The 19,773-nt window shown below is 41.2% G+C and overlaps 1 protein-coding gene across 2 annotated transcripts in view; it reads right to left on the bottom strand.

Moving 5' to 3' along the window:
* The window catches only part of LOC106592837 (calpain-1 catalytic subunit), a 156,125-nt gene that overhangs the window by 89,465 nt on the left and 46,887 nt on the right, over positions 1–19,773 (bottom strand). For both annotated transcript variants that reach the window (XM_045702298.1, XM_045702299.1), the window contains 10 exons: positions 15,768–15,901; positions 13,300–13,468; positions 12,879–12,962; positions 12,605–12,690; positions 12,336–12,410; positions 9,207–9,367; positions 6,819–6,988; positions 6,668–6,679; positions 6,156–6,367; positions 5,942–5,981 (listed from right to left, as the gene is read on the bottom strand). In XM_045702298.1, coding sequence (XP_045558254.1) covers positions 5,942–5,981; positions 6,156–6,367; positions 6,668–6,679; positions 6,819–6,988; positions 9,207–9,367; positions 12,336–12,410; positions 12,605–12,690; positions 12,879–12,962; positions 13,300–13,468; positions 15,768–15,901 — 1,143 coding nt within the window. The remainder of the gene's footprint in view (positions 1–5,941; positions 5,982–6,155; positions 6,368–6,667; positions 6,680–6,818; positions 6,989–9,206; positions 9,368–12,335; positions 12,411–12,604; positions 12,691–12,878; positions 12,963–13,299; positions 13,469–15,767; positions 15,902–19,773) is intronic.

Below are 19,773 nucleotides of genomic sequence, written 5' to 3'. Positions count from 1 at the left end.
GTAGTGACTGTTCTATGCATAGTAGTTATGGTAGTGACTGTTCTATCCATAGTAGATATGGTAGTGACTGTTCTATTCATAGTAGTTATGGTAGTGACTGTTCTATCCATAGTAGATATGGTAGTGACTGTTCTATTCATAATAGTGACTGTTCTATCCATAGTAGATATGGTAGTGACTGTTCTATCCATAGTAGTTATGGTAGTGACTGTTCTATCCATAGTAGTTATGGTAGTGACTGTTCTATTCATAGTAGTTATGGTAGTGACTGTTCTATCCATAGTAGTTATGGAAGTGACTGTTCTATTCATAGTAGTTATGGTAGTGACTGTTCTATCCATAGTAGTTATGGTAGTGACTGTTCTATCCATAGTAGTTATGGTAGTGACTGTTCTATCCATAGTAGTTATGGAAGTGACTGTTCTATTCATAGTAGTTATGGTAGTGACTGTTCTATCCATAGTAGATATGGTAGTGACTGTTCTATTCATAGTAGTTATGGTAGTGACTGTTCTATTCATAGTAGTTATGGTAGTGACTGTTCTATCCATAGTAGTTATGGTAGTGACTGTTCTATCCATAGTAGTTATGGTAGTGACTGTTCTATCCATAGTAGTTATGGTAGTGACTGTTCTATCCATAGTAGTTATGGTAGTGACTGTTCTATCCATAGTAGTTATGGTAGTGACTGTTCTATCCATAGTAGATATGGTAGTGACTGTTCTATTCATAGTAGTTATGGTAGTGACTGTTCTATTCATAGTAGTTATGGTAGTGACTGTTCTATCCATAGTAGTTATGGTAGTGACTGTTCTATCCATAGTAGTTATGGTAGTGACTGTTCTATCCATAGTAGTTATGGTAGTGACTGTTCTATCCATAGTAGTTATGGTAGTGACTGTTCTATTCATAGTAGTTATGGTAGTGACTGTTCTATCCATAGTAGTTATGGTAGTGACTGTTCTATCCATAGTAGTTATGGTAGTGACTGTTCTATCCATAGTAGTTATGGTAGTGACTGTTCTATCCATAGTAGTTATGGTAGTGACTGTTCTATCCATAGTAGTTATGGTAGTGACTGTTCTATCCATAGTAGTTATGGTAGTGACTGTTCTATCCATAGTAGTTATGGTAGTGACTGTTCTATCCATAGTAGATATGGTAGTGACTGTTCTATTCATAGTAGTTATGGTAGTGACTGTTCTATCCATAGTAGATATGGTAGTGACTGTTCTATTCATAGTAGTTATGGTAGTGACTGTTCTATCCATAGTAGTTATGGTAGTGACTGTTCTATTCATAGTAGTTATGGTAGTGACTGTTCTATCCATAGTAGATATGGTAGTGACTGTTCTATCCATAGTAGTTATGGTAGTGACTGTTCTATCCATAGTAGATATGGTAGTGACTGTTCTATTCATAGTAGTTATGGTAGTGACTGTTCTATCCATAGTAGATATGGTAGTGACTGTTCTATTCATAATAGTGACTGTTCTATCCATAGTAGATATGGTAGTGACTGTTCTATCCATAGTAGTTATGGTAGTGACTGTTCTATCCATAGTAGTTATGGTAGTGACTGTTCTATTCATAGTAGTTATGGTAGTGACTGTTCTATCCATAGTAGATATGGTAGTGACTGTTCTATTCATAGTAGTTATGGTAGTGACTGTTCTATCCATAGTAGTTATGGTAGTGACTGTTCTATCCATTGTAGTTATGGAAGTGACTGTTCTATTCATAGTAGTTATGGTAGTGACTGTTCTATCCATAGTAGATATGGTAGTGACTGTTCTATTCATAGTAGTTATGGTAGTGACTGTTCTATTCATAGTAGTTATGGTAGTGACTGTTCTATCCATAGTAGTTATGGTAGTGACTGTTCTATCCATAGTAGTTATGGTAGTGACTGTTCTATCCATAGTAGTTATGGTAGTGACTGTTCTATCCATAGTAGTTATGGTAGTGACTGTTCTATCCATAGTAGTTATGGTAGTGACTGTTCTATCCATAGTAGATATGGTAGTGACTGTTCTATCCATAGTAGTTATGGTAGTGACTGTTCTATCCATAGTAGTTATGGTAGTGACTGTTCTATCCATAGTAGTTATGGTAGTGACTGTTCTATCCATAGTAGTTATGGTAGTGACTGTTCTATCCATAGTAGTTATGGTAGTGACTGTTCTATCCATAGTAGATATGGTAGTGACTGTTCTATCCATAGTAGTTATGGTAGTGACTGTTCTATCCATAGTAGATATGGTAGTGACTGTTCTATTCATAGTAGTTATGGTAGTGACTGTTCTATCCATAGTAGATATGGTAGTGACTGTTCTATTCATAGTAGTTATGGTAGTGACTGTTCTATCCATAGTAGATATGGTAGTGACTGTTCTATCCATAGTAGTTATGGTAGTGACTGTTCTATCCATAGTAGTTATGGTAGTGACTGTTCTATTCATAGTAGTTATGGTAGTGACTGTTCTATCCATAGTAGATATGGTAGTGACTGTTCTATTCATAGTAGTATGGTAGTGACTGTTCTATCCATAGTAGATATGGTAGTGACTGTTCTATCCATAGTAGTTATGGTAGTGACTGTTCTATCCATAGTAGTTATGGTAGTGACTGTTCTATCCATAGTAGTTATGGTAGTGACTGTTCTATTCATAGTAGTTATGGTAGTGACTGTTCTATCCATAGTAGATATGGTAGTGACTGTTCTATTCATAGTAGTTATGGTAGTGACTGTTCTATCCATAGTAGTTATGGTAGTGACTGTTCTATCCATAGTAGTTATGGTAGTGACTGTTCTATCCATAGTAGTTATGGTAGTGACTGTTCTATCCATAGTAGTTATGGTAGTGACTGTTCTATCCATAGTAGTTATGGTAGTGACTGTTCTATCCATAGTAGTTATGGTAGTGACTGTTCTATCCATAGTAGATATGGTAGTGACTGTTCTATCCATAGTAGTTATGGTAGTGACTGTTCTATCCATAGTAGTTATGGTAGTGACTGTTCTATTCATAGTAGTTATGGTAGTGACTGTTCTATCCATAGTAGTTATGGTAGTGATTGTTCTATCCATAGTAGATATGGTAGTGACTGTTCTATCCATAGTAGATATGGTAGTGACTGTTCTATGCATAGTAGTTATGGTAGTGACTGTTCTATCCATAGTAGATATGGTAGTGACTGTTCTATTCATAGTAGTTATGGTAGTGACTGTTCTATCCATAGTAGATATGGTAGTGACTGTTCTATTCATAATAGTGACTGTTCTATCCATAGTAGATATGGTAGTGACTGTTCTATCCATAGTAGTTATGGTAGTGACTGTTCTATCCATAGTAGTTATGGTAGTGACTGTTCTATTCATAGTAGTTATGGTAGTGACTGTTCTATCCATAGTAGTTATGGAAGTGACTGTTCTATTCATAGTAGTTATGGTAGTGACTGTTCTATCCATAGTAGTTATGGTAGTGACTGTTCTATTCATAGTAGTTATGGTAGTGACTGTTCTATCCATAGTAGTTATGGTAGTGACTGTTCTATTCATAGTAGTTATGGTAGTGACTGTTCTATTCATAGTAGATATGGTAGTGACTGTTCTATTCATAGTAGTTATGGTAGTGACTGTTCTATTCATAGTAGTTATGGTAGTGACTGTTCTATCCATAGTAGTTATGGTAGTGACTGTTCTATCCATAGTAGTTATGGTAGTGACTGTTCTATCCATAGTAGTTATGGTAGTGACTGTTCTATCCATAGTAGTTATGGTAGTGACTGTTCTATCCATAGTAGTTATGGTAGTGACTGTTCTATCCATAGTAGTTATGGTAGTGACTGTTCTATCCATAGTAGATATGGTAGTGACTGTTCTATCCATAGTAGTTATGGTAGTGACTGTTCTATCCATAGTAGTTATGGTAGTGACTGTTCTATTCATAGTAGATATGGTAGTGACTGTTCTATCCATAGTAGATATGGTAGTGACTGTTCTATCCATAGTAGTTATGGTAGTGACTGTTCTATCCATAGTAGATATGGTAGTGACTGTTCTATCCATAGTAGTTATGGTAGTGACTGTTCTATCCATAGTAGATATGGTAGTGACTGTTCTATTCATAATAGTGACTGTTCTATCCATAGTAGATATGGTAGTGACTGTTCTATCCATAGTAGTTATGGTAGTGACTGTTCTATCCATAGTAGATATGGTAGTGACTGTTCTATCCATAGTAGTTATGGTAGTGACTGTTCTATTCATAGTAGTTATGGTAGTGACTGTTCTATTCATAGTAGTTATGGTAGTGACTGTTCTATTCATAGTAGTTATGGTAGTGACTGTTCTATCCATAGTAGTTATGGTAGTGACTGTTCTATCCATAGTAGTTATGGTAGTGACTGTTCTATTCATAGTAGTTATGGTAGTGACTGTTCTATCCATAGTAGATATGGTAGTGACTGTTCTATTCATAGTAGTTATGGTAGTGACTGTTCTATCCATAGTAGTTATGGTAGTGACTGTTCTATCCATAGTAGTTATGGTAGTGACTGTTCTATCCATAGTAGTTATGGTAGTGACTGTTCTATCCATAGTAGTTATGGTAGTGACTGTTCTATCCATAGTAGTTATGGTAGTGACTGTTCTATCCATAGTAGTTATGGTAGTGACTGTTCTATCCATAGTAGATATGGTAGTGACTGTTCTATTCATAGTAGTTATGGTAGTGACTGTTCTATCCATAGTAGATATGGTAGTGACTGTTCTATCCATAGTAGTTATGGTAGTGACTGTTCTATCCATAGTAGTTATGGTAGTGACTGTTCTATCCATAGTAGTTATGGTAGTGACTGTTCTATCCATAGTAGTTATGGTAGTGACTGTTCTATCCATAGTAGTTATGGTAGTGACTGTTCTATCCATAGTAGATATGGTAGTGACTGTTCTATCCATAGTAGATATGGTAGTGACTGTTCTATCCATAGTAGATATGGTAGTGACTGTTTATATAGTGACTGTTCTATCCATAGTAGATATGGTAGTGACTGTTCTATTCATAGTAGTTATGGTAGTGACTGTTCTATCCATAGTAGATATGGTAGTGACTGTTCTATTCATAAAGGTAGTGACTGTTCTATCCATAGTAGATATGGTAGTGACTGTTCTATCCATAGTAGTTATGGTAGTGACTGTTCTATCCATAGTAGTTATGGTAGTGACTGTTCTATCCATAGTAGTTATGGTAGTGACTGTTCTATCCATAGTAGTTATGGTAGTGACTGTTCTATTCATAGTAGTTATGGTAGTGACTGTTCTATCCATAGTAGTTATGGTAGTGACTGTTCTAGCCATAGTAGTTATGGTAGTGACTGTTCTATCCATAGTAGTTATGGTAGTGACTGTTCTATCCATAGTAGTTATGGTAGTGACTGTTCTATCCATAGTAGCTATGGTAGTGACTGTTCTATCCATTGTAGTTATGGTAGTGACTGTTCTATCCATAGTAGTTATGGTCGTGACTGTTCTATCCATAGTAGTTATGGTAGTGACTGTTCTATCCATAGTAGTTATGGTAGTGACTGTTCTATCCATAGTAGTTATGGTAGTGACTGTTCTATTCATAGTAGTTATGGTAGTGACTGTTCTATTCATAGTAGTTATGGTAGCGACTGTTCTATCCATAGTAGTTATGGTAGTGACTGTTCTATTCATAGTAGTTATGGTAGTGACTGTTCTATCCATTGTAGTTATGGTAGTGACTGTTCTATCCATTGTAGTTATGGTAGTGACTGTTCTATCCATAGTAGTTATGGTAGTGACTGTTCTATCCATTGTAGTTATGGTAGTGACTGTTCTATCCATTGTAGTTATCGTAGAGACTGTTCTATCCATTGTAGTTATGGTAGTGAGTGACAATACAGGCAAACCCACCTCATCTTCCAGGTCTGCTGAGATTTCATCGTCTAGCTCTCTGGAATGAGAAAACAGACACAATGAAAATATACACACACACACACACATACACACCTAGCACGCACGCACGCACACACACACGCACGCACACAGAGGCATGGTGACCCACATATCAAGTCTTTAAAAAAAAAGCCATATGTCATGAATTACAGGATCACACACACACACTTACTCTGTCTCAGACTGTTTCTCAGTGAAGACTCGCAGGACAAAGTCGGCCTCCTGGCCAGACTCAAAGGTGGAGGGGACGATGAGATATTCTCCTGGAGGCAGATGGAGACGGTTGCTGACCTCTCTCAGGTTGATGAAGGTCTCAGAGCGAGCGCAGGATGAATGGGTCAGGAAGAAGTCTTTCTTCAGGTGCACGTTCTGACAGCCCCTGTACTGCAGAGGACGTGGAAGAAAAAGACATGGCTTCAACTACATATGCTGAAGCCCAGTTTACCAGACACAGGTTAAGTCCTAGACCCCCCCAAAAAATATGTTCAATGGAAAGTCTCAATTAAAAATGCTTCTTAGCCCAAGATTAGGCTTAACCTGTGTCCGGGAAATTGGCCCATATTCATGTAAATGAGTGCCATTTAAAAAGGATGAACGCATTTATAGCCATACCCAAGTTGGATCATTTTCACAATGCCCAAAATACATGAGCCTAAATGTACAGTTGTGGTAAAATTCTTATACCTCTTCTGGAATCTGCACAAACAGAAGACACAATAGGAGAAACATTAAAGTTTGAAAACAATTAATTTCTTTGAGAAGCAAACTAGTGAGTGTGTAGCATCCCCCCCCCAGAGATGTTAGGCTGTAGACTCTTAAAATGCTTGTTTCTTACCTCGTAGATGGCAAACCCGATGGTGTGCATGTCCTGTCCCTGTTTCCGGTACCTCCTCCTGTCCTTCTGCATTAAAGCCACCAGGAAGCTACAAGCCACCTCTTCATCCTCAGGGTCGTCATCCTCCTCCAGCAGAGTGATCTTATACTGGGGATTGATCCAGAATGTGTCTGGAGTAACACAGAGATAAGACAGTGTTATACTGGGGATTGATCCAGAACCTGTCTAGAGTAACACAGAGATAAGACAGTGTTATACTGGGGATTGATACAGAACCTGTCTAGAGTAACACAGAGATAAGACAGTGTTATACTGGGGATTGATACAGAACCTGTCTAGAGTAACACAGAGATAAGACAGTGTTATACTGGGGATTGATACAGAACCTGTCTAGAGTAACACAGAGATAAGACAGTGTTATACTGGGGATTGATACAGAACCTGTCTAGAGTAACACAGAGATAAGACAGAGTTATACTGGGGATTGATACAGAACCTGTCTAGAGTAACACAGAGATAAGACAGAGTTATACTGGGAGGTTGATCCAGAACGTGTCTGGAGTAACACAGAGATAAGACAGAGTTATACTGGGGGTTGATCCAGAACGTGTCTAGACAATAGAGGAGCAGGCATTAAGGTAATCCATACAACCAAAGTGTTATAGATATCCCATCTGGTCAAATCAAATCGCATTTTTATTTGTTGAATGTGCCGAATACAACAAGTGTAGACTTTACAGTGAAATGCTTACTTACAAGCCTTTAACCAACAATGTAGAGTTAAAAAGTAAGAAAAACGTGTTAAATAAAAAAAATTGAAATAGTAACACAATAAAATAACAATAATGAGACTATATACAAGGAGTACCGGTACCGAGTCAATGTGCGGGGGTACGAGGTAGTCGAGACAGTCGAGGCTAGTCGAGGTAGTCGAGGCTAGTCGAGGCTAGTCGAGGCTAGTCGAGTCAGTCGAGTCAGTCGAGGCTGGTCGAGGTAGTCGAGGCTAGTCGAGGCTAGTCGAGGCTAGTCGAGGTAGTCGAGGTAACATGTGAATGTGTAGCTGTTGTAAATGCTCTGTGGTGATTTTCCTGAAAACACTAACACATGAAATATGATCTTAGCTCCTACTCTAAACGTTGACTGTGACTCACTGAGATGGTTCCTGTTCCGGACTGTAAACGTTCTATGTGAAATGTTTCTATGACACTAGAAAGGTTCTGGATGCCTCTGCCTGTGCTGTATCTGTACCATAGTGTAAATGTTGATGCTCTGGTATGTAAATAATGTACTAGTAAACTGTTTAACTCACTGGGGTGGTTCCGACAGCCCCCGGCCGTGCTGACCCTCCCCCCTACGCATTCTGTGCTGCCCCTGTACTGTAAAAGCTCTAGAATATAGGTGTTCTGGAATGTTGGTTCTGGAAGTGGTTCTGTGACTCACTGGGGTTATTCCGACAGCCTTCCAGTTCCTGTACTGTACATGAAGTCTGGGTAGTAGTACCAGTCTCTTTAACTAACAGTCCACTCCTTGCCACACCTTTTCCCCCGGGCACAGAAGACAAGGATGTCGATTAAGGCAGCCCCCCCCCTCCCCCCGCCCGCACCTCTCTGATTCAGAGGGGTTTGAGTTAAATGCAGAAGACACATTTCAGTTGAATGTGTTCAGTTGTACAACTGACTAGGTGTCCCCCTTTCCCTTTCCTTGTCATTGCCAAAGGCAACTGGGCAAAAGTAAGGAGTGGATTGTTAGCTAAAGAGACTGTTACCCAGGGTAACGTTCTGTCTGGTCTGAGACGTAAGATGTTCTGGTAACATAGTCACTGACTCACTGGGGTGGTTGAAGCAGCCCCTGGCCATACTCCCTCTTCTCCACATGCCCTTGTATTCTACTGTAAAAGTTAACACCCCATACTACAGAATGTGCGTGTTAACGCAGTATGTTAACGTTCTGCAGTATGAGGTGTTAATGTTCTGCAGTATGAGGGTGTTAACATTCTGCAGTATGGGGTGTTAACATTCTGCAGTATGAGGTGTTAACATTCTGCAGTATGAGGGTGTTAACATTCTGCAGTATAGGGTGTTAACATTCTGCAGTATGGGGTGTTAACGTTCTGCAGTAAGGAGGTGTCAACGTTCTGCAGTATAGGGTGTTAACATTCTGCAGTAGGGGGTGTTAACATTCTGCAGTATGGGATGTTAACGTTCTGCAGTATGAGGTGTTAACGTTCTGCAGTATGAGGGTGTTAACGTTCTGCAGTATGAGGTGTTAACGTTCTGCAGTATGAGGGTGTTAACATTCTGCAGTATGAGGTGTTGATGTTGTAATGTAATACTGTAATGTAAATATTCTATGTGTTCTGGAAGATATGGTAGATGTTCTATGACTCACTGGGGTGGTTACGGCAGCCCCCGGCGGTACTCCCCCGTCTCCACATGCCGTGGAACTTGATGGTGTTCCAGTGGCTGAGGCCGTCCTCACTCAGAGCGTCTGCCGTCAGGTTACAGATCTCCAGACGGGAAAACTGCCTCAGGAACTCCTGGAATGACATCCTATAGACAGGGGAGATTAGGGTGATTTAAAAAGGATGTGGACACCAGCTCGTCCAACATCTTATTCCAAAATCATCGGCATTAATATGGAGTTGGTCCCCCATTTGCTGCTACAACAGCCTCCACTCTTCTGGGAAGGCTTTCCACTAGATGTTGGAACATTGCTGTGGGGATTTCAATGGGGTTGAGGTCAGGGCTCTGTGCAGGCCAGTCAAGTTCTTCCACTCCAATCTCGACAAACCATTTCTGTATGGACTTCACTTCGTGCATGTGGGCACTGTCATGCTGAAACAGGAAGGGGCCTACCCAAACTGTTGCCACAAAGTTAAAAACATAGACACGTCTAGAATTTCATTGTATGCTGTAGCGTTAAGATTTCCCTTCTCTGGAACTAAGGGGCCCGAACCATGAAAAACAGCCCCAGACCATTATTCCTAATCCACCAAACTTTACAGTTGGCGCTATGCATTGGGGCAGGTAGGGTTCTCCTGGCATCAACCATATCCAGATTAGTCTGTTGGACTGCCAGATGGCGAGGTGTGATTCATCACTCCAGAGAACGCGTTTCAACTGCTCCAGTGTCCAATGGCGGCAAGCTTTACACCACTCCAGCCGATGCTTTGCATTTAGCATGGTGATCTTAGGCTTGTGTGCGGCTGCTCGGTCATGGAAACCCATTTCATGAAGCTCCTGAAGAACAGTTCTTGCGCTGACGTTGCTTCCAGAGGCAGTTTGGAACTCGGTATAGACTGTTGCAACCGAGGACAGGTCCCATTCTGTGAGCTTGTGTGGCCTACCACTTCGGGGCTGAGCCATTGTTGCTCCTAGACATTTCCACTTCATAATAACAGCACTTACAGTTGACCGGGGCAGCTCTAGCAGGGCAGAAATTTCACAAAAAGACTTGTTGGAAAGGTGGTATCCTATGATGGTGACACGTTAAAAGCCACTGAGCCCTTAAACAAGGCCATTCTACTGCCCATGTTTATCTATGGAGATTGTATGGCAGTGTGCTCTATTTTATAGACCTGTCAGCAACGGGTGTGGCTGAAATAGCCGAATCCACTAATTTGAAGGTGTCTCCAATTTTGTATATATAGTGTACAGACATTGCAAAAGTATTCACCCCCCTTGGAATATTTCCTATTTTAATGCAACCTGTAATTTATTTTTTTTTTATTGGGGGGGGATTTCATGTAATGGACATACACAAAATAGTCCAAATTGGTGAAGTGAAAAAAAAAAGAAAAACATTCAAAAAATACAAAAAAATTTAAAACGGAATATTGGTGCGTGCATATGTATTCACCCCCTTTGCTATGAAGCCCCTAAATAAGATCTGGTGCCACCAATTACCTTCAGAAGTCACATAATTAGTTAAATAAAGTCCACCTGTGTGCAATCTAAGTGTCACATGATCTGTCACATGATCTCAGTATATATACACCTGTTCTGAAAGACCCATGAGTCTGCAACACCACCAAGCAAGGGGCACCACCAAGCAAGCGGCATCATAAAGACCAAGGATCTCTCCAAACAGGTCAGGGACAAAGTCGTGAAGAAGTACAGATCAGGGTTGGGTTCTAAAAAAATATCTGAAACTTTGAACATCTCACAGAGCACCATTAAATCCATTATTAAAAAAATTGAAAGAATATGGCACCACAACAAACCTGCCAAGAGAGGGCCGCCCACCAAAACTCAGGGACAAGGCAAGGAGGGCATTAATCAGAGAGGTAAAAAAGAGACCAAAGACAACCCTGAAGGAGCTGCAAAGCTCCACATCGGAGATAGGAGTATCTATCCATAGGACCACTTTAAGCTGTACACTCCACAGAGTTGGGCTTTATGGAAGAGTGGCCAGAAAAAAATAAGCAAACATGTTTGGTGTCCGCCAACAGGCATGTGGAAGACTCCCCAAACATATGGAAGAAGGTACTCTGGTCAGATGAGACTAAAATTGAGCTTTTTGGCCATCATGGAAAACACTATGTTTGGTGCAAACCCAACACCTCTCATCACCCCGAGAACACCATCCCCAGTGAAGCATGGTGGTGGCAGCATCATGCTGTGGGGATGTTTTTCATCGGCAGGGACTGGGAAACCGGTCAGAATTGAAGGAATGATGGATGGCTCTAAATACAGGGAAATACTTGAGGGAAACCTGTTGCAGTCTTCCAGAGATTTGAGACTGGGATGGAGGTTCACCTTCCAGCAGGACAATGACCCTAAGCATACTGCTAAAGCAACACTCGAGTGGTTTAAGGGGAAACATTTGAATGTCTTGGATTGGCCTAGTCAAAGCCCAGACCTCAATCCAATTGAGAATCTGTGGTATGACTTAAAGATTGCTGTACACCAGCGGAACCCATCCAACTTGAAGGAGCTGGAGCAGTTTTGCCTTGAAGAATGGGCAAACATCCCAGTGGCTAGATGTGCCAAGCTTATAGAGACATACCACAAGAGACTTGCAGCTGTAATTGTAGAGCCACCTTTTGCAGCAAAGTATTGACTTTGGGGGGGGGGGGTATAGTTATGCATGGTCAAGTTTTCAGTTTTATTGTCTTATTTCTTGTTTGTTTCACAATAAAACATATTTTCCATCTTCAAAGCAGTAGGCATGTTGTGTAAATCAAATGATCCAAACCCCCCCCAAAATGTATTTTCTTTCCAGGTTGTAAGGCAACAAAATATAAAAAATGCCAAGGGGGGGTGAATACTTTCGCAAGCCACTGTAGGCTGAAATAGCCAAATCCACTAATTTGAAGGTGTCTCCAATTTTGTATATATAGCGTATATGATGTTTTCATCACAATGGCAGCTGAAGAAGTAGATTTCCTGGTCTCTCGTGACATAAATGTAGAAGAATCTGACCGGCACACGATGGTTGTGGGTTCTGAGATTACAGAATACCAGGGTCATTTCAAACAACTGAGAACTCAGCATGTAATCATGCTCTTCATCCTACCAGAACTCTCCATCCTCCATCTTTAGATGAAGGTCCTCTCTTTCAGATGGGTCCACCTCATCCCACTCAGGAGAACTGGACACAGACAGGGAGACAAGAACAGAGCAATAGTATACTGAGAAACAGAATCTACTACAACCTACGACAGAAACTTTATGAATGTGTAAGCAAAAGTTGAGGTTTGTGGTGAAACTGGGGTTTAGTACTCGGTTAGGGTGTAAACATGTTGGTTGTGAATGTGGACCTAGTAGTGGTTCTGTTATGCTCACTTGTCACTCCAGGCGCCAGTCCACTCCACCTGTCCCCAGGGGTTTCTCACCCTGATCAGCCTCTCCACCTGACTCTGGTAGTCCACCTGGAGCAGGACAGAATCAGACATACGCAGTACAACAATAAAACCCAGTCTACATAGAAACACTAACATTAAAAGACAGACCAGGGAAACCAGGGTTCCAAAGCAGGGTCTGAAGACCCAGATACACTGGACTCAGACCCAGGTGAAACCAGGCGTCCTAGTTTATTCTATTTACGGGCTTAACCTACCTTCTTCAGACCGGTTACTGAGTAAGCATGACCTTTCACCAGCTTCTTGAAAGTCACAGACTCCATGTCAAAAGCACTGGTGATCTGTAGTCACAAAAAATAGTCAGAAGAATACAAGACCCATGATGCATCTGAATCAGCATTATTTGATATAAGGATGTATTGACTACAATGTTAATGTTATAAATTATAAAGTTCATGATAATGTTCTTCATAAAGTAGGTACATCAAACTATCCCCAGTGCCGTATTCATAAGGCACCAAAACGGAAGAAAACGGACAGATATAGGGAGGGACTACCTTGAGTTGTCCAATAACAACTGCTTGAAATAGTTTTCTGTTGAAAAACATTTTAAATTGATGTGCCCTAATGAATGAGACCCTGGTGTTTTTGACAGGACCAGAGGAGCAGGGGACTCACGTCGATGGAGCAGCCCAGCAAGGAGCCCCTGTCCAGGGCTTTACTGATGATCCTGTACAGGTCCCGTGGAGCCTTACGGAGCTCGTACATCTCAGACACACCGCCGGTGAAGTCCTCAAAGCCTTCTGTGGTGCTGCCTCCAGACAGAGCCTCATAGGAACCATTCAACCTGACAGTGACAGTAGAAACACATAAATGCAGGGATATATAAACAAATGAATGTTGGGATATACACACGTCACATACAGTGAGCTCCAAAAGTATTGGGAGAGTGACCTATTTGTTGTTGTTTTGGCTCTGTACTCCAGTTATTTGGATTTGAAATGATACAGCTTTAATTTGAAGGTATTTTCATCAATATCGGGTGAACCGTTTAGAAATTACAGCACTTTTTGTACCTAGTCCAAAAGTATTGGGACAAATTGACTCATACTGTATGTGTATACAAGTAGTCAAAAGTGTAGTATTTGGTCCCATATTCCTAGCATCCAATGATTACATTAATGTGGATTCTACCATGATTACGGATAATCCTGAATGAATTGTGAATAATGATGAGTCAGAAAGTTAGACACACAAATATCATACCCCCCCAAAATGCTAACCTCCCTTGTTATTGTAATAGTGTGAGGTTAGCATGTCTTGGGGGTATGATATAAAATGCTAACCTCCCCTGTTATTGTAATGGTGAGAGGTTAGCATGTCTTGGGGTTATGATATAAAAGGCTAACCTCCCCTGTTATTGTAATGGTGAGAGGTTAGCATGTCTTGGGGGTATGATATAAAAGGCTAACCTCCCCTGTTATTGTAATGGTGAGAGGTTAGCATGTCTTGGGGGTATGATATAAAAGGCTAACCTCCCCTGTTATTGTAATGGTGAGAGGTTAGCATGTTTGGGGGTATGATATAAAAGGCTAACCTCCCCTGTTATTGTAATGGTGAGAGGTTAGCATGTCTTGGGGATATGATATTTGTGCGCCTGTAACTTTCTCACTCATCATTATTCACAATTCATTCAGGACTATCCCTAATCATGGTAGAATCCACATTAATGTAGAAGTGTTTAGAAACATATTCTATTCTTATTTACGATAGAAGTGACTCCAGAATGACACAATACATTATTTACCATTCATTTCTATTGGCCACAATATAGTCTGAAACACAACCAAAACAAACAGCAAATGCCTCCAACAACTTTTGTAGAGTCACAAGCTTGATGTAATCATTGTGTGCTAGGAATATGGGACCAGATACTAAACTTTTTACTATACTGAACAAAAATATAAACACAACATGCAACAATTTCAATGATTTTACTGAGTTACAGTTCATATAAGGAAGTCAGTCAATTTAAATAAATAAAGCCTTAATCTATGGATTTCACATGACTGGGCAGGGGCGGAGCCATGGGTGGGCATAGGTCCACCCACTTGGGATACTGGCCCACCCACTTGGGAGCCGGGCCCAGCCAATCAAAATGCATTTTTCCCCACAAAAGGGCTTTATTACAGGGCTTTATTACAGCCGGAAATACACCTCAATTTTATCAGCTGTCCGGGTGGCTGTACTCAGACTATCCCCCAGGTGAAGAAGCCAGATGTGGAGGTCCTGGGCTGGTGTGGTTACACGTGGTCTGCGATTGTGAGGCTGGTTGGATGTACTACCAAATTCTCTAAAACGACTTTGGAGGTGGCTTATGGTAGAGAAATTAATATTCAATTATCTGGCAACAGCTCTGGTGGACCTTCCTGCAGTCAGCATGCCAATTGCACGCTCCCACAAACCATGAGAAATCTGTGGCATTGTGTTGTGTGACAAAACTACACATTTTAGAGTTGCCTTTTATTGCCACAGCACAAGGCGCACCTGTGTAATGATCATGCTGTTTATTCAGCTTCTTGATATGCCACACCTGTCAGGTGGATGGATTATCTTGGTAAAGGATAAATGCTCACTAACAGGGATGTAAACACATTTGTGCACAAAATTTGAGAGAAATTAGCTTTTTGTGCATTTAGAACATTTCTGGGATCTTTTACTTCAGATCATGCAATCATGGGACCAACACTTTACATGTTGCATTTACATTTTTGTTCAGTATACTTTCATACACATATTTTGTCCCAATACTTCTGTTCCCCTAAAATGGGGGGGACGATGTACAAAAAGTGCTGTAATTTCTAAACAGTTCACCCGATATGGATGAAAATACCTTCAAATTAAAGCTCAGTCTGCACTTTAACCTCATAGTCATTGTATGATGTCAGTACAGAGCCAAAACAACAAAAAAATCGGTCACTGTCCCAATACTTGTGGAGCTCACTGTAGATGTATACATGATGAAGTCTATATGGCAAAGAGAGTGTTTATATGATCAACACACACATAGGCCCTGATTAAAAGTACTGCACTAAATAGGGAATAAGGTGCCATTTGGGACGTAGACCAGGCCTTCGTTGACATACTTGGCGTAGGCCTTCTCCAGCAGGGCGCTCCAGAACTCATTGCCCTCGGCTGAGTGAACGAACATGATCTCTCCATCCTTCGTTGGCAGCCGGTCATCAATCACCACGTCCACCCACTCACCAAACTGCCAGAACTGAAGAGGACCACAATCAAGCTTTAGGGCATAAAGAGGACCACAATCAAGCTTTAGGGCATAAACCAACTTCATCTGGGTATCAAAACACTGACCACAGCTAGTTTCTCCTGAAAACTACGGTGTGTCTCAATTTAAAAATAAATAAATGGTTATCTTAACTTCCTGCCTTCAAGGTCCTCTGTAGCTCAGGGGGGGGGCAGATTCAGTCTTCAACGAGGTCCTTATATTGAGTCATTTTAAAGTATATTGACTTTTGCGACACCCCTGTCCTAACGGATGCTTTAACCCTGGAAGTATGTGTTGTTTACATGTAACCTGACAGGACAAATAGGCTATTGATACATGGACAGTGAGTGAGTCTGTCTGTCTGTCTGTCTGTCTGTCTGTCTGTCTGTCTGTCTGTCTGTCTGTCTGTCTGTCTGTCTGTCTGTCTGTCTGTCTGTCTGTCTGTCTGTCTGTCTGTCTGTCTGTCTGTCTGTCTGTCTGTCTGTCTGTCTGTCTGTCTGTCTGTCTGTCTGTGTGTGTGTGTGGACGTGTTTAACTAACCAGAAGAATACTAAACAAACAAAAAATGTGACCAACTGGGGACATTTTGTTAGTCCCCACAAGGTCAAATGATATTTCTTTAGGGTTATGGTTAGAATTAGTGTTAGGATTAGAATTACGTTAAAGGTTAGGAGCTAGGATTAGTTTTAGGGTTAGGAGCTAGGATTAGTTTTAGGGTTAGGAGCTAGGATTAGTTTTAGGGTTAGGAGCTAGGATTAGTTTACAACAGGTGTAGACCTTACAGTGAAATGCTTACTTACAAGCCCTTAACCAACGATGCAGTTTTAAGAAAATACCTAAAAAAATGTTTTTAAAAAAGAGGTAAGAAAAACGAATAATTAAAGAGCACCAGTAAATAACAATAGTGGGGCTTTATACAGAGGGTACCGGGAGAGAGTCAATGTGTCAATGTGCGGGGGCACCAGTGTCGAGGTATTTGAGATAATTATGTACATGCACGTAGGGTTGTTAAAGTGGCTATGCATAGATAATAACAGAGAGTAGCAGCAGCGTAGAAGGGGGGTGGGGGGTGCAAGTAGTCTGGGTAGCCATTTGATTAGCTGTTAAGGAGTCTTATGGCTGTTTAGAAGCCTCTTGGACCTAGACTTGGCGCTCCGGTACCGCTTGCCGTCCGTTAGCAGAGAGAACAGTCTATGACTAGGGTGGCTGGAGTCTTTGACAATTTTTAGGGCCTTCCTCTGACACCGCCTGGTATAGAGGTCCTGGATGGCAGGAAGCTCGGCCCCGGTGATCTACTGGGCTGTACGCACCAGCCTCTGTTGTGCCTTGCGGTCAGATGCCAAGCAGTTGCCATACCAGGCAATGATGCAACCCGTCAGGATGCTCTCGATGGTGCAGCTGTAAAAAAATTGAGGATCTGAGGATCCATGCCAAATCTTTTCAGTCTCCTGAGTGGGAAAAGATTTTGTCGTGCCCTCTTCACGACTGTCTTGGTGTGCTTGGACCATGTTAGTTTGTTGTTGATGTTGTTGACGCCAAGGAACTTGAAGCTCTCAACCTGCTCCATTACAGCCCCATCAATGAGAATGGGGTTGTGCTCGGTCCTCTTTTTCCTGTAGTCCACAATCATCTCCTTTGTCTTGATCACGTTGAGGGAGAGGTTGTTGTCCTTGCACCACATGGTCAGGTCTCTGACCTCCTCCCTACAGGTTGTCTCACCGTTGTCATGATCAGGCCTACCACTGTTGTGTCATCAGCAAACTTAATGAAGGTGTTGGAGTTGTGCCTGGCTGTGCAGTCATGAGTGAACAGGGAGTACAGGAGGGGACTGAGCACGCAGCCCTGAGGGGCCCCCGTGTTAAGGATCAGCATGGCAGATGTGTTGTTACCTACCCTTACCACCTGGGGGAGGACCGTCAGGAAGTCTTGGATCCAGTTGCAGAGGGAGCTGTTTAGTCCCAGGGTCCTTAGCTTAATGATGAGCTTTCAGGGCACTATGGTGTTGAATGCTGAGCTGTAGTCAATGAATAGCATTCTCAACTAGGTGTTCCTTTTTTCCAGGTGGGAAAGGGCAGTGTGGAGTGCAATAGAGATTGCATCATCTGTGGATCTGTTGGTGCGGTGTGCATTTGGAGTGGGTCTAGGGTTTCTGGGAAAATGGTGTTGATGTGAGCCAGCCTTTCAAAGCATTTCATGGCTACAGACGTGAGTGCTACGGGTCAGTAGTCGTTTAAGCAGGTTACCTTAGTGTTCTTGGGCACAGGGACTATGGTGGTCTGCTTGAAAACATGTTGGTATTATAGACTCAGACAGGGAGAGGTTGAAAATGTCAGTGAAGACACTTGCCAGTTGGTCAGCGCATGCTCGGAGTACATGTCCTGGTAATCTGTCTGGCCTAGCAGCCTTGGGAAATTTGACCTGTTTAACTTCTTTGGGATAGGGGGCAGTATTTTCACGGCCGGATGAAAAACGTACCCAAATTAAACTGGTTACTACTCTGGCCCAGAAACTAGAATATGTATATTATTAGTATATTTGGATTAAAAAACACTCTGAAGTTTCTAAAACTGTTTGAATGGTGTCTGTGAGTATAACAGAACTCATATGGCAGGAAAAACCTGAGAAAAATTCAACCAGGAAGTGGAAGATCTGAGAATTGTGGTTCTTCTTTCTAATCCATATCGAAACGACAGTGTTTGTGGGGTCACGGTGCACTTCCTAAGGCTTCCAATGGCTGTCAAAAGCCTTCAGAAAGTTGTTTCATCCGTCTCCTGTAACCGGGCAGAGTATAGGAGCTCAGTGGACTGCCTGGGGACAAAGGGATTTGATATGAGCGATCCCGCGAGCGCACCTTTCCTTATTTTTCTTCTGGAATGAATACGCTATTGTCCGGCTGGAATATTATCACATTTTTACGTTAAAAATACCATAAAGATTGATCGTAAACAACGTTTGACATGCTTCTAAAAACGGTAATGGAACATTTTGACTTTTTGTGTCTCAAATTACGCTCGCGCATTATGCCTTTGGATAGTGACCTGAATGCACGAACAAAACGGAGGTATTTGGACATAAATATGGATTATTTCGAACAAAAACAACATTTCTTGTGGAAGTAGCAGTCCTGGGAGTGCATTCTGACGAAGATCAGCAAAGGTAAGAGAATATTTATAATACTAATTCTGAGTTTAGGTGACCCCAGAATTTGGCGGGTGTCTGTAAAGCTTGCTTTGATGGAGAGCTATGTACTCAGAATATTGAAAAATGTGCTTTCGCCGAAAAGCTATTTTAAAATCTGACACAGCGGTTGCATAAAGGAGTACTGTATCTATAATTCTTAAAATAATTGTTGTGTATTTTGTCAACGTTTATGATGAGTATTTTTGTAAATTGATGTGCACATTCACAGGAGGTTTTTGGTGGGAATACATTTTCTGAACATCACGCGCCAATATAAAATGCTGTTTTTGGATATAAATATGAACTTTATCGAACAAAACATATATGTATTGTGTAACATGATGTCCTAGGAGTGTCATCTGATGAAGATCGTCAAAGGTTTGTGCTTCATTTAGCTGTGTTTTGGGTTTTTGTGACATATATCCTTGCTTGGAAAATGGCTGTGTGGTTATTTTTGTCTATGTACTCTCCTAACATAATCTAATGTTTTGCTTTCGCTGTAAAGCCTTTTTGAAATCGGACAATGTGGTTACATTAAGGAGAAGTGTATCTTTAAAATGGTGTAAATAGTCGTATGTTTGAGAAATTGAAATTATGATATTTTTGCTGTTTTGCATTTCGCGCCATGCTATTTCACTGGCTGTTAAATAGTGTGGGACGGTCACGTCCCACCTTGCCCATAG

This window comes from Salmo salar, chromosome ssa19 (genome assembly GCF_905237065.1).
Source record: "Salmo salar chromosome ssa19, Ssal_v3.1, whole genome shotgun sequence".
NCBI classification, from domain to species: Eukaryota; Metazoa; Chordata; class Actinopteri; order Salmoniformes; family Salmonidae; genus Salmo; species Salmo salar.
Note: the sequence above shows the minus strand (reverse complement) of the source record. Positions and strands in the feature narration are given on the sequence as shown.